This window comes from Pomacea canaliculata, linkage group LG9 (genome assembly GCF_003073045.1).
Source record: "Pomacea canaliculata isolate SZHN2017 linkage group LG9, ASM307304v1, whole genome shotgun sequence".
Classification (NCBI taxonomy): domain Eukaryota; kingdom Metazoa; phylum Mollusca; class Gastropoda; order Architaenioglossa; family Ampullariidae; genus Pomacea; species Pomacea canaliculata.
In genome coordinates, this window is record NC_037598.1 from 12,963,797 (window position 1) to 12,986,225 (window position 22,429).

The 22,429-nt window shown below is 37.5% G+C and overlaps 5 protein-coding genes across 8 annotated transcripts in view; all 5 read right to left on the reverse strand.

The window, feature by feature from the left end:
- Window positions 1-6,841, reverse strand: LOC112572682 (multiple epidermal growth factor-like domains protein 6). 2 transcript variants are annotated; one of them, XM_025252485.1, is made up of 11 exons: window positions 6,705-6,841; window positions 5,874-6,110; window positions 4,772-4,957; window positions 4,324-4,452; window positions 4,040-4,171; window positions 3,636-3,767; window positions 2,891-3,028; window positions 2,026-2,157; window positions 1,522-1,627; window positions 1,101-1,180; window positions 1-699 (listed from the first exon to the last, which is right to left on the reverse strand). In XM_025252485.1, exons 1-11 carry the CDS (start codon window positions 6,793-6,795, stop codon window positions 536-538), a joined length of 1,527 nt encoding a protein of 508 aa, XP_025108270.1. In that variant the 5' UTR covers window positions 6,796-6,841; the 3' UTR covers window positions 1-535. The 2 variants fall into 2 exon arrangements, 1 of the variants encoding a protein (XP_025108270.1); XR_003101048.1 differs by having other exon boundaries at window positions 638-699; window positions 1,526-1,627.
- Window positions 1-22,429, reverse strand: part of LOC112572661 (receptor-type tyrosine-protein phosphatase kappa-like) — a 503,329-nt gene that overhangs the window by 329,401 nt on the left and 151,499 nt on the right. The gene's annotated exons all lie outside the window — the stretch shown is intronic.
- LOC112572690 (multiple epidermal growth factor-like domains protein 10) overlaps window positions 1,581-22,429 on the reverse strand; it is a 22,095-nt gene continuing 1,246 nt past the window's right edge. Inside the window, exons 3-11 of one of the 2 annotated variants that reach the window (XR_003101049.1) lie at window positions 22,141-22,329; window positions 21,677-21,808; window positions 20,247-20,384; window positions 19,632-19,766; window positions 19,338-19,475; window positions 18,438-18,514; window positions 18,036-18,172; window positions 17,885-17,901; window positions 1,581-1,613 (exon numbers count right to left, since the gene is read on the reverse strand). Coding sequence is in view for 1 of the 2 variants with exons in the window: in XM_025252500.1 (XP_025108285.1) it covers window positions 17,896-17,901; window positions 18,036-18,172; window positions 19,338-19,475; window positions 19,632-19,766; window positions 20,247-20,384; window positions 21,677-21,808; window positions 22,141-22,329 (875 nt within the window). In the remaining variant the exon portion in view is untranslated. The remainder of the gene's footprint in view (window positions 1,614-17,884; window positions 17,902-18,035; window positions 18,173-18,437; window positions 18,515-19,337; window positions 19,476-19,631; window positions 19,767-20,246; window positions 20,385-21,676; window positions 21,809-22,140; window positions 22,330-22,429) is intronic. The other variant, XM_025252500.1, reaches the window with a different exon arrangement.
- Window positions 9,444-13,695, reverse strand: LOC112572691 (multiple epidermal growth factor-like domains protein 11). Its single transcript, XM_025252501.1, has 8 exons — window positions 13,508-13,695; window positions 12,740-12,976; window positions 12,146-12,334; window positions 11,675-11,806; window positions 10,960-11,091; window positions 10,615-10,723; window positions 10,149-10,204; window positions 9,444-9,887 (listed from the first exon to the last, which is right to left on the reverse strand). The coding sequence occupies exons 1-8, from the start codon at window positions 13,593-13,595 to the stop codon at window positions 9,682-9,684; spliced, it is 1,149 nt and encodes a 382-aa protein (XP_025108286.1). The 5' UTR covers window positions 13,596-13,695; the 3' UTR covers window positions 9,444-9,681.
- Window positions 16,541-22,429, reverse strand: part of LOC112572678 (multiple epidermal growth factor-like domains protein 10) — a 17,140-nt gene continuing 11,251 nt past the window's right edge. The window contains exons 10-11 of the mRNA XM_025252478.1: window positions 17,320-17,396; window positions 16,541-16,862 (exon numbers count right to left, since the gene is read on the reverse strand). Of these exons, the coding sequence (XP_025108263.1) occupies window positions 16,609-16,862; window positions 17,320-17,396 (331 nt within the window). The 3' untranslated portion in view covers window positions 16,541-16,608. The remainder of the gene's footprint in view (window positions 16,863-17,319; window positions 17,397-22,429) is intronic.

The window sequence follows — 22,429 nt, forward strand, 5'->3', positions numbered from 1 at the left end:
TTTATTGTATATCTGACAACCACATTACATTGATGGGAGGTTGTAATACTATCTACTTGTAAGCATTCTGGAAGTCCAAATGAAGAAATCTTAAGTGAAGTTTAAAAAAATGGTTTGACAATAAAACAACAATTATGTCTTTCCACACTGCAAGTATTAATTACAAAACGCATAGTTTACTATGGCGGTACAGATACATGAGTACATGACTGTACAGACACGTAAGCTTCTCATCGGCAGCCTGCGGCCTGTGTGGAGGATTTGGGAGGATTATTCGTGTGACCTTTACCCCAAGCCGAGGGTACACCACTTCAAGTTGATAAGCGTGGCGTTCTTTGAACTTGTTTACTTATAGGAAGACAACAAAAACGGACTCTTGACATGAACTGAGATATACATGCTTTAAAGCGAGACAATCAAGAGGGTAGCGATGATGTTCACTGATTTACTTTATACAGAAATATATGACTGAAAACTACATAAATAATGATTTTGCTGTTTGTTTTTCTTTGTTTACTTTTCATATTTGTTCCAGTCATCCCCTTGTCGGCGGGAGACTGAGGCTTGTGTAGGGGGATGTGGTGTCGTCATCACCGCCTTTGAGTGCTTCATAGACGTTGATGTTGCTGTAGTCTGAGGTGTTTGATGAGGGACTGATGTCTGGCTTTTCTTCGTGATGAGGAATGGGTATGGAAGTACCTGATTTAAAGAGCTCATTACTGTTGAACAGTTTTTACGAACCAAAGACCTTAACACACCTTTTGTTTACTTTCACTAGGTACATAAGTACATAAACAACATTAATTTATAAAATATTTATTAGCATGCATACGTCACATTTACATACAACTTTTCATTTAAATTTGTTTTGAAATTTTAGTTTTTTGATATAGTCTGCTACTCCGTCAGGAGAATGAAACTGAGAACGCCTACTCGTTAGTTAGACAGGTTAAGCCCTAAGATTAATTAGACTTAACATGATTCTTTCTCTCACTCACTCACACACACACACACACACACACACAAAGACACACCAAACACACACACACACACACAAAGACACACCAAACACACACACACACAAACACACACACAATTACCGAGTTCATGGGTCATTGAAGTATCATCAGGTGAGCGGAGTGATGATGAAGGATGTTTAATCCGGAATTTCCTCAGGCACCTACGGTGATTAACTTGAAGTATAATATAGTCTATACTAAGATGCAATCTACTTTTAAGAATTTGTGTTTACTAAAATAGCAGCATAGTATACTTTTAAATACAAAGTTTTGTGTATAACAAAGTACAGTTATGATAAAATTAAAGAAGTTTAGCCACAGTAATAAGGTCTAGTAAATACAATCCCGACTAACAAAAATTCGTTAAGAAAATGTTAAATTTTCACACCTGTCTTTAGCTGTCTTTTTAACAGCAAGGCTCGGTTTTTATGTCACAAATGCTGAACACGTTGGGAGTGGGTGGATCAGAGATAGATAAGAGCTTCTAACTTTATGAACTTACAAACCAGTTACGAGCCCGATAATGAAAAATGCGACACTGCAGCCAACCGCAACACCGGCCATAGGACCTGCCAGACTGACAGTCTCCTTGTCTTTGTCAGATGTTGCTAAACAGACAGAATTACTTGTGTAAAATATATGATGATTAAGAAAAACCTGTTGACGTGCAAGTCTGTCTTGCTGGCTGTCTTTTTGTAGTTTTGCTTTACTTTTATACTAAAAAATAAAACTGTAAAATTTTCTCTACACAAATAACTGTTTCTTTCTTTCTTTCTTTTTTCTTTCTTTCTTTCTTTCTTTCTTCGTTTATTTAAACTTATTACTTATAAAAACTGTACACTATTCACATGATATTCACATGCTTCATACCAGTGTTAGTTTCCTGTATCTTGTCTCTTGTATACCTGTAAACGTTTTTCACCAATAGCTCTTCTTTTGTGTGTGTAGACTGTAGAGAGCTGAAGTGCAAAGTTTCACTCACTGTACATATAAATAATGCACTTACCATCACACCGGGGTAACTGGAAGCCAGTCTCACAGGACGTACAGTATCCGTACACCTTGTCACAAACAGACCCGCCAACACAGTGACCACAGGCTTGTGTACAGTTGTCTCCATACCAACCGTCGTCACACACTGCACATGAAAACATCAGAATTATTCGTAGAAAATAATCTATAATTGGTAATAACATGAAGCGACTATCAACTGTAAAATCTAATGAAATTGCAAGACAGATAAATACAATAACTTAGATATGAGAGTGGAATATACAATCACATACAAGTGTGTCTTCTCTATTAATCACACACACACACACAGATGATCATAAACGGGAGCACTCACACACCATTGTTCTTATTTATAGTCAAGGATTCATCGCAAACACCGAGCCCAACTGTAGTTCATAAGAACAGAGATTACCGCTAGTCTCTATCAATCTCACACACTGAATGAAACAAAATTGTTTTTTCGAACTTTAGAGTTTGGGTTCCGTCGTGATTTTTCATATGAACACGCAAAATAAATTAGCACTTCTAATTTAGCATATTTTAACAGAGAATCAGTTTGTGAGATAACTTTTGTAATGGTGGTTTGTCGACAATGAAACGGAGAGAAACGACGACGAACTAGATGACGATGAAGAAGAAGGTGATATTTTCTTCGTATAACTTTGCTCATTGCACTACAAGCATTGATGTCATCTGAAAATCGGTATATGAACACAGATACAGTGTGTTTGTGAGATCTGTTTGTGCTGTGTGTTTCTGCTCCTTACCTACAGTTAAGTTGAATCTGTTATGGTGATTGTGATGCATTGTCAGGTGGTTAAATGTTTGGTGTCTGAAGAGCATGAGTGTCTACTCACTGTCTTTACACAAAGGAGGCTGAAACGCTCCATCACAGGAGGGGCAGCTTCCGCTCACCTTGTCACAGGTAGTGTTACCTCCCACACAGTGGCCACAGGAGTCCTGGCAGCTGTTTCCATACCAACCCAACTGACATTCTGAAAGAAAAGAGGAAAGGTATCAACTATTTCTGTATTGAGATGCACACGCCGTGGATACATAGAATTGTTTTGTACCTCTTCATTGTTATTTTTCTTTTCGCCTTTCTGTTTAGGCACTTGAGCCTAAGGTGTATTTATCACGTGTATTTCAAACCTAAGCCAACTTTCAGTTTAGCCATTAAATAGATGAAATTGAGTTTTCAAAATGCAGAGAAGTCCCACAGCTTGTTTTCTATCCCTTTCTGTTTTGGCTATGTTTGCTCATAGGGTAATAGGTATACTCAGGTTATGTTTGTACTTCTTTGGGTCCAGAAGAGGTCAACAAAAGACCAATCATAAGTAGACTATTCTTAATACTTAAAATTCTGCTGATCTCGTTGTAAATCATCGTTTGTAATAAAGGAGGAACTGAAAATTTGTTTCAATTTGTTTCAAGGTTTGTTTCAATGTTAAAAAATCTGTAGAGAAGAAATTACTTTTATTCTGTTGCCGTATCATTCATTACCAACAAACTTCGTAACCAAGAGTTTTTTTTTATTTGTGAGTTTGTTTGTTCACTTGCTACAGATGTCAAAACGTATTTATAAAAGCTCTACCACCTTACCTTTACACAATGGTGGGTAGAATCCTGTTTGACAGGATGAACAACTGCCTGTTGTCTTGTCACAGACAGAGTTACCAACACAGTTACCACAAGTCTGCAGACAGCTATCTCCATACCAACCATAAGCACATTCTGTAAAATGTATAATAATAATGATAATAATAATAATGATGAGGATGAGGATGATGGTACTACTACTACTACTAGTTTATAAAAGAATCAAACGACAATTTGATGCGCTTTATTTTATTATCATGTTTTCGTTATTTTAGTTTCTGGGTTGTAATACTGACTTTTGGGGACTTTTTTAAAGTAGTCCAGCATTTCTATTTAAATATATCCTAAATATCTGTGTGAGGGCTGGGGTGTGTGTGGTGACATTTACCAAAAAATCAACTCCTTACCTTTACAGAGAGGTGGATTAAATCCTGTTGTACATGATGTACATCTGCCTGTTGTTTTGTCGCAGACAGAGTTGTTGGCACAGTTACCACAAGTCTGTGTGCAGTTGTCTCCATACCAACCGTCTGTACACACTGTCAACAGTACAGCAGTTAGTGGGATCAGACTTTTGCTTTCAATTTCTACTGCAGCACAGTTTTGTTTAAAATACTTTTCATGCAATATATACATCAGTAACAATTTCGTTCCCGTCTGTTTTAAAAAATACAATCATACAGACTCCCACCTTTACACGTTGGTAACTGGAAGCCTGTCTGGCAGGACGTGCAGCTGCCGTCCACCTTGTCACAGACAGCACCACCAGCACAGCGACCACAGGCTTGTGTACAGTCTCCATACCAACCGTCGTCACACACTGCACAGTACAACTTCCTGATCATTTTAGAAAATAATCTGTATAATTGGTTAAAATATTAAGCGACTACCCTCGGAAAAATATGATGCAATTACAAAACAGATTAATACAATAACTTAGTTTTGAGAGCCCAGTATACATACAAACCCAGGTGTGTCTACTCTATTAATCAAACACACAGATGAGCGTAAACGGACGCAAACGTACTCGCTTAACGCTCACACACCTTTGTTCTTATTTATAACTATTGACTCATCATATGCACGGAGACAAACTCACACAATACATTCACATATTTTAAATTGAAATGTAAACGTACCCCACACCTGTACCTCACAAAAGTTCATTGTTTCCTCAAAGTCACAGTCTTTGGTGAAGTTGACTACTTGTCCTCTACGAACAACTGTGATACTATATTTATCGTTGCTCCAGACGTTCCTATCGACGAATCGTTTGACGACTTTTCCATCAACTGAAACGTTAACGCAACGCATTCTGTCTATATCTGAAATTAGACGAGAAAAGTAAATTTTCTGTTTTATTTATAGCATGTATGTAAGTAAATATACCAAGAAAACAATATTATTTCACTGCTAACTCAAAATTGCGTTTCGTCAATTTATTGTTTTTAAATCGAAAGAAAGGGCGTTCTAGTTAGAAAAATTCCTTAATTACAATGAAATAGCAGAGTATGTACCACGTGCTACTTTTTACAATAATACAATATCTCTCTTTGTATGTGTGCATATATATATATCATGAAATCTTTTTGTTATGCTAGAGTCAATACGATTTGGTGGTAGTAATTAAAAACAAACACAAGAAGTCTTTACCAGAAAACATGTTTAAAGATTTTAAACTGAAGCTTGTAGCCCTTTTAGCTAACACTTTAAATCGTTTAGTTTTTTTTCCAAAGATTTTGATTGTTTGTCTTGTAAATATGACAGAATCAAGTCTGCTCCAATGCTGCTGGTCTTTATAATAAATTTTATGAAAACATTGTACGCACTAGTCTAGTGTAAATCCGTCACATTTGTCTTTACTGAACTCAGTGACGCTGGGTTACTTTCAGCAGTTTAAAACTGTGGTATCATTAACGACCCGCCATCTTTATTGTCACAAACAGCATGAGGAAAAAATCTTTGTCGTGTATTTATTACTGAGACCCAATGAAAAATGATAAGGTTATAATGTATAAACACGTAAAAATATAATTAAGAATCTGAGGTTATAAAACTTACTATTTAAGCTCTTATTATAAAAATATTGTCAGGATAGGTGATATACGTGTGAATGAAAACTTAACAATTAAAAATTAATAAAGTAAAACACACTGTCTTACAAATATAAAATACAAGACAAAAATACAGACCAGCTAAAGGTGTTCATTTATTATAAATTGATATTAATACTGATCTCACATTCATTCCGCCCATAGATGGTGATGACACTGATGGCGACCTCCTGTCCCAGATCCACCCACCAGAAGGGTGAAAGGTCGTTTACCGCAGTGTGGATGCAGTTGGGTGGATTACTATTCAGGTGTAAGACGGTGTTTGTGTTTCCATTTATTACAGCCGAGCAATCGCCTGAGCTCAAATTATAGCTGGTTACATACCGAGAGCTGATGCCACATCTTTTGTTCAGTGCAATATTTCCTGCAAATATATATCAAAACCAAATACCATTAAATGATAAGCAGAGTGGAGACAAAGATTTGAATTACATCCGCTTCATTACAAAATTCCAGAAGAAATAAACTATTTAATGCAAAATAATTTATTTGTTAGGTTAGAGTTGCTTAAATGTTATTAGATATTAAGAAAATTACTAAACTCATTCCGTACAATCTCTTTTTTTTACCACATGCACGTAAATAAATATATTATTTCAATAAATAATATGTACATAAGGTTTTTCAATATGTCATATATTTCGTTTGCAAGGCTTAACATTTTTACTTTCATCTGAGATATAGCAAACATAGCCAGCCCTTATTTCATGTTTACAGCCGTGCTAGAAAGCAGATTTTTTTAGGGGGGTGGTAAATTTTTGGGGTGATACAGGAGTGTTAATTAATCATCCTACTATTCCCCAGTTCTGACTAGATCGTCAAATACTCCGCATGGTCACATAACTGCCATGTGTGGTTGTCAGTCATGTTACTGACGATACTGACTGAGAGTTACTTATACTTAATCAAGCTTCACACTAATAATGACTGCGAATATACTTCACAGTAAAATACTCACTCATGTGTGTGCTCTGACCAAAACACAGAATCAGTATTTCTGTAAACACACACAGCTTGTATATCTCCTGACAGACACGACCCGCCATCATGTACAAATGGCGAGTCCTTTACACATCCTGGTTGATGGCACTCGTGACAGGAAGAGACTCCTTGCGGTAAATTTAATCCTCGTACGTATTTTCCTTTTCGTGAACTGCTTGATGATAACGAAGTATGAGAAAGCCACACGAAAATCGTGACATTGCTAACGAATTTAAGAATCATGTGCAATTCATAATACTTACAAACAACAGAATCATACATAGAGTATAACGATAGTTGCTTAGCTTCACAAGTACACCCAATAGTTGGAGAGAAATGTCTAAGAATTACTTTGCATTGCGCCTGCTATATTTTTGAGTACACACAAATCTGTCATACTTTTTATACATAAACATCATCTGTACTTGTGTATATGTATGCTTTTGTGTCTGTGTCAGTTCTGTAGTCAAGGCATGCTATTTCCATATCCGCACACTTGCACCACTCCGACCCAGTCTTAATAAGAAGACTGCAAATACAGTTTGCTGTGTCCCTCATCGGTTCTAAATTAGACTATGCCAACAGCTGCCTCTGGGGGATTTCAAAGAGCGAGTTGTCGAGGCTTCAGCGAGTGCAAAACGTCTGCGAGAATAGTTGCACGAAAGAAAACAACTGACCTCATTACTCCTGTACTTCGTGACCTACATTGGCTTCCTGTGGAGAAGCGAATTGAGCACAAATTGTTAACCTTAACCTATGGCTGTCTTCACGACCTTGCGCCTGTCTATCTGCAAGAACTCATTCGCTGTTACCAACCCCAGCGGAACCTTCGTTCAGCAGCACACTTCAGACTTGAACGACCGAGTGTTCAGTCAGGGAATACTAACAAGAAGACTGCGGGTTTCAGATCCTTCTCCAATGTAGCCCCGCTTTTGTGGAACTCGCTTCCCCTCTCGACCAAGGAGTCTGATAGTATTGGATCTTTCAAGAAAAATCTTAAGACTCACTTGTTTAAACTTTTTTGAAGTTTTCATTTGACCTGCAGTTTGGTGGCTGCTGGGATCACCGCGCATTGAGCGCATCTTTGTGATGCGGATACTAGCGCGTTATAAAACTACATCATCATCATCATCATCATCATCATCATCATCATCATCATCATCATCTGTGTGTGAATAAGTGTGTGCGTGCGTATGCGTGTTCACCCGTGTGTGTGTGTTCTTCTCTCTGTTCATAAACAGTTTTCCCGTTGCCTCCTCTTTTTGGTATCTACCACATGACAGCTTTATTGAGTTACTGATGTTTTGATACAAGCAAGGGAGAGAACAGCGTTGTATTAACGCGGCTCGTCATCATGACATGGAGAAAGGGAAGTAAGCCCTGCTGTACAACGAAAACAAGCTTCTCTGACCAACGTGGCTTATGAAATATCTCTAATAAAATCTATTCCCATCTCTTACACAAACAAACAGATTACAGATGCCTGTTATTTCGCTATGAAGTCTAAGTTGCAACCTACAACATAAAATAGCGAAAATATTGAAAACAAAGTCAACACCGAAGCGAGTTTCCTATTACTGCCGTGGTTTTGATGATTTTTTCTATGGTTGTCGGAAACAGAAGCACATCAGACTCATAGGATGTTTAACGAGAAATCGGTGATGTGGTAATATATTGTGATAAACATTTTCGTTGTTGTCCCAGTGTTTGTGCAACTAATTGCCCGTAAGGATACACAAAATCTAATCTTTAGATGCACAAAAGAAGGATGAACAAATAAAAAGCAGTCTTGGCAGGTAAAAATCATTCAAGTTTATGACTTTATTTCTGTATGTACAAGCATGTTTTTGTGTTCAGCATGTGTGTAGAGAGTAAATTTCATTAACTGCTTCATGAAAAGGAAGAATGTGAGTAATTAATAGTCGTTACTTTTGGTATTCAGGGAATTACACTGCACAACCACGAGCAGAAAATTGTGCACTCGTAGAAACTTTTTTTTTTGTTTTTTCCAAACTGCTCTGTCTCGTCAAACTGCTTTTAAATTTTACAGACTTTTAACAATTATTTTTCTTTTCTATGCTTCCTTTCTCGGCAGAGAATAGTTCGAGCGGAACCTATTTACGAAGAGTTGGAGTGTGGTGATTCAAATCACAGCAGCCTCATCCTTGCTTGAACTACACAGCTTTAGACAGATTAATCCTCACTCAACTGTGAGTGCTTCACTTACTGAGCCCTAGCAATATCATATAGTCCTATGAACACTTAAGTAGCAGAAATAATCTTATTATTCATGCATTCCCTTAAGCAGTCAACTAAATCAGTGGATTACAGTTTATCGCACACATCACACTCTGACCTTTGATGGTCCTGTGTCTCCGGTGGAACAAAGTCCGTTGTTCGCAAGTGTGTGCATTTTAACATCTGCACTTAAGTGTCTTTCTATAATTTATTGTATATCTGACAACCACATTACATTGACGGGAGGTTATAATACTATGTAGAGCTTTAAAGCGTTTTGCTTTTGTAAATGTCAAACAGACTGAAATTACACGAGGGCTAGAAGAGCTGATTGTAACAAAAGATAACTGTCAGAGTTCTGATGAGGTGGACGGTCACAAGGAGGAAGCAGCTGTGATTGAATTTGCAGCAAAAGCTTTAGTAAGATTTAAAAGCAAGTTGTACAGAGAAGGCACTCTCGTAAGCCAAACAAACGTAAACTTTAAACACTATGTTTTATTGTCCAACAAAACATCTATGGCATAAAACATTAGAAACACGTTTTATAAACGAAAATTGACGCCAACTTAAACATAAAATCAGTGTTATTTTTTTTGTTCCAATTTCTTCATATTCAGAATAATTACCTACACTTTAATGCAAAGTAATTACTCGACTAACATTATCGCACGGTTGCTTTAAAATTATTGATGTACCAAATTTCTTTGATGTATTATTCAGGTCCTCTTTTCCTTAGAATAAACACTATCTGTTTCAGTTTCTTTCCAGTCGATGTGGTATCTGAGACACGTGTAGGTGGCTGTACCGTCGTCGACAGCACGAGATTGGAAATTATCGTAGATGTTGACACTGTCATCAGGCTTGACGAAACCCGATGTGTTTTCTGGATTATTCCCCGAACAAGCCTTGGCAGTGGAGGAATCTGGGTTAAGAAATATATTTAAAACTTAATGGGTTATGAACAATAAAAGACTTTATCTAGAAATGACACCTCATCTAATTATTTTAGCATTCTACAATAAGTCAAGCAGTGGATACTTCAACTAAGTGAGATTATTTTAATAATGAAATTTTTTAGTTAGTATAGTGTAGTTTTTACGCGTATATCACACTGATATGTTGAGAAATATACAATTATGTACAACATTAGCCTAGCAAATCAAAAGAAACATTATATCCACACCAAAAGTTAAAGGGAATGCTTCTGAAGAGTGGTGAGATCGTTTTTTCATCCAACATCTGAAAAGAGGTAAAGTTTGAAAAAAAAAAACATTAAATATTTTACAGCAGTTCAGCGAAATATGCTATTACATAGGTTCATAGTGGCTACATGCAATATAGTGGAACGAACATATTTTGTAGGAAATATTTAAAGGTTAAAAATTCCTATAAGATTACCGTTCTTACAGAAACTTTAAAAACTAGCAGTTTAAATGTTGCATTTATGTACAATGCTAGTATTTTATAAGTGAACAGCATTTGGGAAACTGATCTACTTTCTTTCTTTGCAATACCTTCTTGTTTCAGATTACTAATTTACTCATTTCTGTAGGAACCATAGGAAGCTCTTGCTTTTACATTTGAAAAAAAAAACATATCTAATTCCTCCACAGCACTAGGTTTGTGTAGAACTGTATATTGTTATTTACCTTAACGACAGAACGACGATCACTACAACGAATACTGCAACAATCGCACCAACGGCAGGACAAACGATTGTAACGACAGCAGCATTACTGCGTTGAAAAGGCATCAACACTGAAATAAAACAAAACAGTCATATAAAATAATGTTATGTACAGATTAGTCGAGAAAACCTGCATGGTAATTCTCTGTTGGACGGATTTTATCTATTCTCTGTGCGAGGAAGGCCTTATAATGAGTGCAATTGTTAACAGGGCTCTTTTCCTTTACTAATCTATATATATATATACAGTTTAACTGGCTATCCATTTCTTGTCTTCACACCATCTTCAATGTTACACACGACTCACCACTACACAGACCCTCTCCGTAGCCCTGTGAGCAGCTAGAGGAGCACGTGACATTATCAGGTTCACATGTGGTGTTAAGACATGGTCCATTCTGCTCACTACAGTTCTTACTGTAATACCCAGTACTGCATTCTGTGAACACAATTTGAAAATTCTGTTTAATAACTAAAAATTACAGGTGACGTAATCTAACTGGTTTATATCTCACCTACAGTTAAATAGATATCAATGAATTTATATGTATTAAAAATACTTAGTCATTAATATTAAATTTGTATGAGCCTTGATGTTAAGGTAGCCTCTCATACACAGGTCCCTTTTAAACCTTGCACATGCATTTAAACAAGATAAATAATTCGTTATCCTGTGTTTGACACTAACTGTCAATGCTGAAGAAGGGTGAAAAGCTTCACAATACTTTTGACAATACAGATTTTAGACTCTGGGTATTCTAATACCCTGTCCGTGTCTCGTGAGTGGCTACACTATAGTTTGAATGTCAGCGACAAACACATTTAAAAGATATTTTATTTCAAACGACTTCGATATCTTTCTTGTAACAGATTCATTCTATTCAGTACAATACCATTTCTGAGAGGAAACCCAGAAACTTGCTCATAAGAGCAACTTTACCTCTGCTTAAATTGTGTTATATCTGTAAACGTCTCAGTGCCCTTTGGCGTTAGGTTTCAATATACTAAAAGAATATCCTTGCCTTTACACATTGGCAACTGGAAGCCTGTCTGGCAGGACGTACAGCCACCATTCCTTTTATCACAGACAAAGTCACCGGCACAGTAACCACACTCTTCTGTACAGTTGTCTCCATACCAACCGTCCTCACACACTGAGCAGCATACAGTTAAAAACTTTGTACAGTTTAAAAGTAAAAAATTAAAATGTAGTTTTGAATATCGAGAGTTTAGCTTCAGCAGAATGAACGTTTGGCCCAATACACAATAAGTACATACAGTACAACAGCATACATAGTGTTCACTTCATAGTCACTACATTCTCATCAAGTCGCAGTTCGGACTAGGGTACAGATTTTGACCTTTAAAATCCAAACTTTGTAACATTTTTCATGTAATACATTGCACACCCACCCACACACACACACACACGTCACACGAGAGAGAGAGAGGAGCAAGCATGAAGACATATAAAAATGAGTAAACATACTCACCCATCACCTGTACCTGACAAAGGTTTATGACAAAATCGCTGCTGTCACAGTCTTTGGTGATGTTGACCACTCGCCCACTACGGCCTACGGTGATGTCATATTTATCATCTGTCCACCCGTTTGTATCAGTGAATCTTTTGATTACATTTCCGTTCAGAGAAACGTTGACGCAGATCATTCTGATAATATCTTAAATAGAGAAAATGTGAACACTTTAGTTTGGAAATTTGAGTGTCCAAATGGCATTTCATGTAGTCCACATTACTCCAGTGGCTTGTTTTTCCTAAAGAATTACTCCGACCTGAAGAGGTTAAAACGTTTTAAGACAATAGTCTACAGAGCCAAGAACTGGTGTGACAAAAGACTGATTAAAGGAATGAATAACATGGTGTACATTTAAATATATATGGAATAAATACAAGATACTGATTGAGGTGGTTCAGAATTTAAAACAGCCAAAGATTAATAAACTTACAGCAAAGCAAAGTGTTAAAAAGTTAGGTTGTTTATCAAAAAAGACAAGTTTTCGTGATCAAACATAATCAAAGCACAAAAAAAATTAAAAAATGATAACAATAAAAATACTGATCTCACAATCAGTACGGCCATATATTGAGATCTTGTTGATGATGAACTCCTGCCCAAGATCCACCCACCAGAAGGGTGAGTTGTCTGTAAGTTTGGTGTTGATGCAGTTGGTTGGATTGCTCTCTGTATTTAAGACAGTCTCCGTGTCTCCATTAATGACTGCTGAGCAATCTCCTGTTATACTGTGGGCCAGGGTCACGTGCCGTGAGCTGATGTTGCAAGGTTTGTGAAGTGCAATGTTTTCTGCAAGTATACATGTAAAACAAGATTGGGAAGTAAACAGTAAAGAATAACACAAAGTTCTCAATCACACTCACCAAGCTTCGCACTAACAGGAAACAAATGATGTGTTAATTAAATTATTTATTCTTGGTTGGAAATCCTGATGTGTTATTATAATGAGACAAAAAAGCCATTACAGGTTTTTAAATAATCTTAAAATATCCTGATATTAATTTTCTAAACGCTTAATTGTAGAATCATCAGATAATTGTATATAAGTTGGAAATGTTAGAATGTCATAAAATGTTAAAATGAACCGTTTTCTATTTCTCTTTTCCAGAAAATGTCCACTTTAGAGTCGGTACACATAATGTAACTGTAAAATGATATTATAACTTAAAAATATGTACATCGAGTATTGTCTGCTAGTTTTATGATAGTGTGCAGTAAGATTGCACAACTTGTCTATTGATAGTGTGGATTAAGTTTTACTTACACTTAAATAATATAAATAGTATTGAATAATTAGGAAATGTCATTGACAGTACTTACTCATGTGTAAGTTCTGGCCGACAGATAAAGTCAGTATTTGTGTAAACACGGACAGTCTGTAAACCTCCACACAAACTCGCCCCGCCATCGCCTCAAAGTTAGTGAGAGTTCTGAACTTTCTGCTTCCCTGTCGACTGAGTAGAGGAAAGATTTAAAGTGGGGACGTCTGCACGACGATACTTCATCTTCTAATTACTTTCTTGTTTCCTGACATCCTTTCTTATATACCAGTACTGTAAATAACAAGCCAATGAAATTTCATCTGGCATGCTTTGAACAAGTTTGTCATTGTGTATTGTTGTTTGTGTGTGTGTTGTTTTATGTCTATGGAAAGAGAGAGAGAAAGAGAGTTATCAAGGCGAAGATGTCGAAGATGTATTTTGTGTCGAAAGAATGGGTGAACAGATTCACTCTCTTGTGAAGGCAATGCAAGATAGTACGAGTAAGTTTAGGCTAGAAAAAAAATTACTTGCATTAAGAAGTCGTCATAACTGCATTGTCTTTCAGTCTATCTAATTTTCTATAAATGTTATTATTAAATGAAAATTGGTGTGTTTACTTGATGAAGATGTCTTCACGAACGTTGGAATGCTTGGGGTTAAAGGAGGTTAACTAAGGGAGTCAATTTAATTATTACTGCGAAGATATAAGGACAGAGCAGGAAGATACGACAGTTTAATTACTTAACTACTTAACGTACTTAACTGTCTGCATGTTCTCATCTCTAATTACTTCCTCCTTGTTGTCTGCCCCGTTACTCTTCATAACGACCTCCGCCATGTATCCCAGCAGCTTGCTGACACGAAGGTATTGGCGACTACGTTGACAGACCTTAGCAATTAGCATTCATCAAATAATAAACAAAAATGATAATAAAATGTAAATGTAACATTAAACCCATACCATTCTATGTTTACAATTCATTACATAATAAAAGTACCATCAGTTCTTGTCAAAACTAAATCTCGTTTGTCTATTTCTGCTCGTAAAACTAGTTTAGAGAGGTGAACCGTGATTTTATAGCTGAGTTTGTGTTATTTAGGGAAATCCCCTATCAGGGAAACATATGCTGAAAGTATAATGAAGACACCCCTACCAAAACTTCCCGAGACAAAAGAGAGTTAGCGGCCTGTATGATGTATAGATGTAACAGCTACAATACAAAATATTGCAGTGTTTGATGCTGATGGTCAGGTTAGTCGTTGCTGCTTCTTCTGAGAACCGAGTAAACTTTGTGTGTGTGCTGCTTGTGGGACAACAGGCTGATGTCATCCGCAAAGCCGAGATCCTCAAGTTGCCTGGCGAAGGTCCACTGAATGCCCGTGTTGCTGTTAGAGGTTGTTCTTCTCATAATCCAGTCTACGACGATCTGTAAGATTGTCGGCGAGAGCATACAACCTTGCCTCACTCCAGTCATCACTGCGAAGGAGTCAGTTGGCCTTCCGTTGTGGATCACCTGGCATGTCGAGTCTTCATACAGCTGCTGGATGATGGCAGTGAGTTTTGTTGGAAATCCCTAGTGCTGCATCAGCTTCCAGATGGTTTCCCTGTCTACGGAGTCAAAAGCCTTCTCAAAATTAACAAAAGATATGTTGAGTGGCGACTGCCATTTGATGGACTGTTCAATAATATTTCGTAGTGTAGCGATTTTGTCTGTGCAGGATTTACCCTGCCGCAAGCTTGCCTGTTCTTACCTCAGTTTCTTGTCTCCAACATTCTTCAGTCTCAACAAATGATTCTGGTCAGCACCTTGCTAGCATCATTGCTCCCTCATTACTAATATTACCTCAAGATCTAACATTTAGGGATAAAGCAAATCTAGCATGTTACAGTTTACATTTTAATTGACTAGATATAATAATAGTATGATTTCTTTACTATTTGAAGGATTTATTTTCAAGTCACATGATTTGTTGCATAGATTCATTAGAACCAGAATACAAAACTGCTTCCAAGTTTAGGGGCGGAAATTGCGTCTCAAAGCCACTCAAAGACCGGTAACGGCTGACTTGAGTTTCTAAGTGTGATAAAGGGCGGGGCTTGTCATAACTGTAAGCCACTTCAGCCAGCCGATCCGTCCTCCAAGGTAGAGATGGCTCCCCTCCCCCCCACCCCGTCTCTTACTCCATCGAGGCTCGCTAAACATGGCTGCTGATTGTTATTGCTGTGTGAAACGGGAAATAAATCTTCGCATGAACGGAGTATTTGGAGATCAAACCAATCACACTGATTTATGGGACGACTTAGTCATTCTATTAGTGATTAAGATTCTTCTGTCAGAGCATCATTAAGATCGTCGATGATATAGAAGTGGACTTAGTAATTGCAAATCGGGGAGCATAATGTCACATAGACACTGTAAATGTGTCTTTCCTTTTTGTATTCCTCGTTTTAAGGCGACGGTTGCTTTTCCAATGTGTCTTTAAAACTAGCACATTTTAATATGCAACTTGAAAAAACATTAATGTCTAAACAGAGTGGAAATGTGTGATTCATTGGGCGAACATGACCTTCATCTGGTCTTCTTTTTGCAACAAAGGAATTTCCGAATCGACGGCATAGCGCAGCCTCCACAATAATTGCTGACTTTGAAAAAGGAGACCTTTTTTAAATTTAATAATAATTTAATAAAACAACGAAAAATACAATACATGATATTTCAAGCACTCTTTTATTCAATGACCACCTTTTCATCACATATTCACTCAACACTTCCCACCTTGCTAAGCTAAGAATTAAAATGGTAAAATGTTAAAACAGAAGAATAAATAAATATAAAAGTAATCAATTCTTTAATTATTCGTCAACTACATGCACATCATTTACATTTTAAATTAGACATCATTTAAACAATAATATTCAATTTTAAAAGAAATTTATATATTTATACTTTATTTGTATTCAACAAACACAACTAATTGTGCTAACAATAATTTTGAATGCATAAAATGTATGCTCGATAGTAATCTTTTACGAATCGTTTATACTTGTATTTATTTTTCTTAGACTGTACAGCACGGCAAGATTTGATTAAAATAAAGTATAGTAGTTCATTTCCAAAGTAATTAATTTCTTAAGTTCTTCACGAGGATAGCTGAAAACTACTGTCGAACTACTTTTCCTTGATTTCTCTTGTAACGGTTCTTGTCATTAGCAGTGCTTGTTATGTTGACATATTCAGTGGCTGTCGTAGTGTCCTTGCTGTCCGTGTGCAATGTAATGGAGGAGTAGGCGGCTGTGTTGTCGTTGGCACGAGCGTGAAGTTTATCGTAGACGTTGACGCTGGGGTCTGAAATGTTCTCTGGAGATGTGATGTCTGGAGTATTCTCTGAGCGAGGAGTGGCCATAGAGGAACCTGGGTTAAAAAGCTTATTTTTATTTAATAGTTTTAAAACGTATACAAATGGTCAGAACCAATCAAAGACCTTTGCTATCAGGAATGTTTTCTGATTATTTCTTAATTAAAGACAAATGGTGGGCTCTTCAACTAAAAGAGGAAATTGTGGTCACCAAAGTTTTTTTTTTTTTTAGTTAGTATAGTGAAGTTTCGATGCATAGTTTACTTTAAACTACATACTTGTTCACAACAGACACAATGTTCATGTTGGCCTGTACTTAATTGTTTTAGAGTAAAATAAACATATTTTGTACAACCGTTCAGCTTCAACGTACTAATTAGCAATCTCAAATATTACTCACTAAATTCTTAAACAGTATAATAAGATATGTTACTAATGTATGGGAAATATAATTTGATTCACTATAGGAATCCAAGTTAGTTTAGAGAAAAAACGAAACATTATTACACAAACCAAAAGTCATTGAGATTTCATCCGGAGAACGGACCGCTCCAGCAGAATGGCGAGATCGTGTTTTTCTGAAGATGCAGCTTTAAAAAAATAATACTTCAATAGCACTTCAGAGGGATATGATATTGAATATGTTCATAGTAGTTACATGTAGTCTAGAGCAATCATCCTATCATGACGGACATTTCTAAAACACGGTGTTTGCTACGACTGATAAAGTTAAAGAAAGTATTGTCTTATAAAGAAGAATTCCATAAATTTTCTCACAGTATCCGTCAGGTTAAGTCTACATATATCAGATATGTAAAATCTATTACTGCTTATCCCTGAAGGGTATATAACGGCAGAAGATAAGTGTTCATTACTAGTCAAGATCACCGTTACATATTTTCAAGGCGTCATTAGAACTGAGGGCAACGGTGATAAGATGGATAGAAAAGAGAACTGCAATATTTCTGATTATGTCAACTCACCATACAAAGAGACCACCAATAATAAAGAATATGACACTACAGCCGGCAGCAGCACCTGCCACAGGTCCCACCAGACTGACAGTCTCCTTGTCATTAGACGATGGCATCACCGCTTCAAAAAAGAATATTAAAGATGTTGTAGGAGGAAACACAGTGGTAAGCATAAAGTCTGGGAAAGGTTCTGATGGATATGTGTAAGCATAATAGAATAAGTAACAAGGCTGTTTGAAGAATATGCTTACTTACACTCTTTACACAGAGGTGGTTGGAATGAACCGTCACAAGAAGGACAACTTCCACTCGTCTTGTCGCAAGTAGAGATACCTCCCACACAGTGACCACACCTTTCAAGACAATTTTTCCATACCAACCGTCCTGACAAGCTGCATAAGAAAAGATGCAATCATGTATACACTAGGATGTGGAGAATGAAGCTTTTATCTTTAGGTTGTGAAAAATTGTGGGTCATCTTACCTCATCCAGTCTACAGATAACTGAAACCTTTCCTCATACAATGGGGGAATCCATTAACGACTGTACATACATTGTACATACATGTTTTATGGAGTAGGTGGGTTGAGTGAGAACCCATCTGTGCACAAACGTGTAGAAACATAAGCAAACTAAAACCAATTGTATTTATCATACCTTTAAGAATACTGTTTGTCCTTTGGCGTGTTCGGGCGTTTCGACGACGGACGTTTTGTCGACTGGTCGTTTCGCCGCTGGACGTTTTGGAGTCGAACGTTTCGCCGCATTATGTCAGAGAGAGAGAGAGAGAGAGCTTACTTACTTCTCAAAGAATGAAAGTAACTACTAGATTACACAATAATTCTTTATTTCAAGCAAATTTTACACACAGACTTCACAGACAGTTCACTTTGATTGTCACAGATTATGCGCAACAGCTTTGAGAAAAAACATTGATACAATGGCGAGAGAAATGTGTGAGCTAACGGTTCACATGAAGATGGATAGTGAGAGAGAGTTCAACTGATACATTGATACAATGGCGAGAGAAATGTGTGACTAAGGGGCGTCCCACACTTGACTTCGGCTAAAGGTCCGCGTGAAATGCCGAAATGAAGTGCCCGGCGCCGAAACGTCCGGCGCGAAACGCCGGGTCGGCAAAATGTCCGACTCCGAAACGTCCGGCGCCAAAACGTTCGGTTGGCAAAAGGTCCGGCTCCGAAACGTCCGGCGGCGAAACGTCCGTGTACCGTCCTTTGGTGGGATTGACGAGTAAATTTATAGCATTTGGCCTGCAGTATATTTCACTAAACGGTGATTCTAAGGATATTGCTCATTGATATCAACCCCCATCAGGCATCTGATTATAGCAGACCTGGGCAAAGGCCGGCCCGCGCGCCTCCTGTCTCTGACCGGCCCGCCCGCTGGCCCGCCCGCCAGTATATATACTATATATACAGTATTGAGTAAAACTGAGTTTACTATATTAGTCCGGCCCTCTAAAACCACCCCAATTTCTAATGCGGCCCCTGGGGAAAATTAATTGCCCACCCCTGGATTATAGGATTGTCTACTCACTTTCTTTACACAGAGGTGGCTGAAATGCCCCATCACAGGAGGAACAGCTTCCGTATTTCTTGTGACAGGTAGAGTTACCTCCCATACAATGTCCACACCTTTCAGTACAGCTGTCTCCATACCAACCGTCTTCACATTCTGCAAAATTGGAGAAAAGAATCTCATGCCTTCCTTCAAGCAACAACAGGCAAACAGTCATGTGTAAATCGACTTTGTTGGTGTTATAGCTCATTTCACGCCCTCCAGACTGTCTAATAACCTGTAATGACCACAATTTTTTTAAATGCAACTCACCGCTACACAGACCCTCCTTGTAGCCCCCTGAGCATCCATACGTGCACTTTCCATTATCAGGATCACACGTGGTGTTGACACGACAATGTCCACAAGTCTGTTTGCAGTTTTCACCGTAATACCCAGCACTGCACTCTGTTATCAAAAGTATTTATTTTACTCGTTTGATATTCGAGATAATCAGTGACAGTCTATTTTGTTTTTCTTTTACTTTCAATCTCTTATCGGCGTCTATCTCTATGTTTGTAACCGGTTCTATCGAGCAAATTGAGTTTAACTGAAGGTCTTCGTTGCAGTCCTTTAGGTTTAATCTTTGTTTTTTAATTACACCGGTGATTTAAGGTCTTAAAACTGTAAAATGTAAATGTCATTGTCTTTTAATTATTAAAAAAAATTCATGTAAACTGCAAATAATCCCCTAATTTATATACACAGAGATCTGTATAAAATTACTTAGTTTATACTCACTAAACACTGATGTCTGTTTTATTAAAACTGCTGTTTTAAAAAAAATTATTAGCTGCTTACTGTCTTGGCACTGACCTGAGTATTATGTGCATTAATACCTATATACTCTATTTGCATAGCGCCCTAAGTACACTTAGTTGTACTCACTCTCTTTGCACAGAGGTGGTTGAAATGCTCCACCACAGGAAGGACAATATCCGATTTTGTTGTCACAGGTAGTGTTACCTCTCAGACAATGTCCACACACTTCACCACAACTCTCTCCATACCAACCGTCCTTACATTCTGCAAACAGGAAGAACAGCATCACATGCCTTCTTTCAAGCATCAACAGGCACGCGATGATGTTAATATCTGGAGGTTGTTGATGTTATAGTTTATCTTATGTCATCCAGGCATATTCAATGAAAACTAATAATTACAATTCAAACTAAATGCAGCACACCGTTACACAGATACAAGCAGATACTCTTATCAGCTCCATTCTCTCCACTCGCGCTACCAACATTCTTGTCTGTGAATTTTCCTTTTCTAAGCTAAATCACTGCAACTCGCTGCTCTAATACTGTCTCTGATACTTCATTCATGAACTTCAGAACTCCAGAAAGTACAGAACTCTGCTGCATGCCAGGTCCTTAGAGCAGGAAACAAGACCATGTAACTCCTCTCTTTATATAGTTTTCTACACTGGCTTCCCATCCGTTCTCGCATCCAGTACAAACTGTCCGTGCTGTGTTTTAATTTCTTTGTTGTCTCCTGCCCTGGTTATTTCTCCTGACTTCTTTTCCCTTACATCCTAGCCAGACAACTACACTTTTCGTCTGATCTTTCGTATCCTAACTATTCCTGTCACCATAACAACAACATGCGGTCACAGGAGTTTTAGCTACTGTACAGCAAAACAATAAAGTTCTCTACACTTCCATATCCGCCACTTATCCACCACTAACTCCTTTAAATGTCCCACCCACACGTTTCCGTTCAGTACTACTACCCTACTTGCCTTACATAGCTTTAATTAGCGTGAGTATGTGCCATTATTATTATTATTATTATTATTATTATTATTATTATTATTATTATTATTATTATTATTATTATTATTATTATTATTATTCGATAGCTGCAGGTTTCCAGGACATTATTTTAAAAATTAAGGCGTTTGTCTTGATTGTTAAACTTGCAGGCTTTTGATAATGTCAAAAGGTAGATAATGCGGAAGATAAATAAGAAGTTTGTGGGCCCTGACTAGCTCACTAATTACTTCTTGCAGCCCACAGCTGGATGTCCGTTATATATTTTTTTTCTCGGCAAGGGATAGAAATCTTTGACCCTCAAAACCAACGGCTTAAAGCAGGGAAGAGTGCTCTCCCCTACTATCTTCAGTTAACAAACGAGTCACCAAAGTTATTGCTCCCTAATGCCAGACTTTGCATAAACTTCTTGGGCCTTAGTTATAAAGAGAAAATAAGTCGTTTCCCCAGGGTTAGGGTTAGGGTTATAATTGTCATAATTATATTAACTATTTTAGATGTTAATTTCTTTAAATTATGAGTAACTGTCACAAATCCACCTGCCTGTACAATTTGGTAACTGGAAGCCTGTCTGGCAGGATGTACAGTTCCCGTTGATCTTGTCGCAGACAGAGCCACCAGCACAGTGACCACAGACTTGTGTACAGTTGTCTCCATACCAACCGTCCTCACACACTGAGCAGCATACAGTTAAAAACTTTGTACAGTTTATAAGTAAAAAAATGAAATGTAGTTTTTAATATCTAGAGTTTGACTTCAGCAGAATTGACGTATGGTCTAATACACAATAAGTACATACAGTGCAACAGCATACATAGTGTTCACTTCATAGTCACTACATTCTCATCAAGTCACAGTTCGGAAAAGGGTACAGATTACACCTTTAAAATGCAAACTTTGTAACATTTTGTTCATGTAATTTAATTCACACCCACCCCTACACACGCACGTCACGAGAGAGAGAGAGGAGCAAGCATGAAGACATAAAAATGAGTAAACATACTCACCCCACACCTGTACCTGACAAAGGTTTATGACAAAATCGCTGCTGTCACAGCCTTTGGTGATGTTGACCACTCGCCCACCACGGCCTACGGGGATGTCGTATTTATCATCTGTCCACCCGTTTGTATCGATGAATCTTTTGATTACATCTCCGTTCAGAGAAACGTTGACACAGATCATTCTGATAATATCTGAAATAGAGAAAAGGTGAACACTTTAGTTTTGAAATTTGAGTGTCCAAAGGGCATATCATGTAGTCCACACTAGCCCAGTGGCTTGTTTTTCCTAAAG

Coding starts and splice junctions, on each gene's coding strand:
- LOC112572682 (XM_025252485.1), bottom strand. CDS start 6,795: ATGATGGCGGGTCGTGTCTGTCAGGAGATATACAAGCTGTGTGTGTTT. Junction 2,158..2,890: donor GCCTCCTTTGTGTAAAGACA/GTGAGTAGACAC, acceptor TTTCATGTGCAG/TGTGTGACGACGGTTGGTAT. Junction 1,628..2,025: donor CCAGTTACCCCGGTGTGATG/GTAAGTGCATTA, acceptor CTGTCTGTTTAG/CAACATCTGACAAAGACAAG.
- LOC112572691 (XM_025252501.1), bottom strand. CDS start 13,595: ATGGCGGGGCGAGTTTGTGTGGAGGTTTACAGACTGTCCGTGTTTACA. Junction 11,807..12,145: donor TTGTCAGGTACAGGTGATGG/GTGAGTATGTTT, acceptor TATGCTGCTCAG/TGTGTGAGGACGGTTGGTAT. Junction 10,205..10,614: donor ATCGTCGTTCTGTCGTTAAG/GTAAATAACAAT, acceptor ACCTCTTTTCAG/ATGTTGGATGAAAAAACGAT.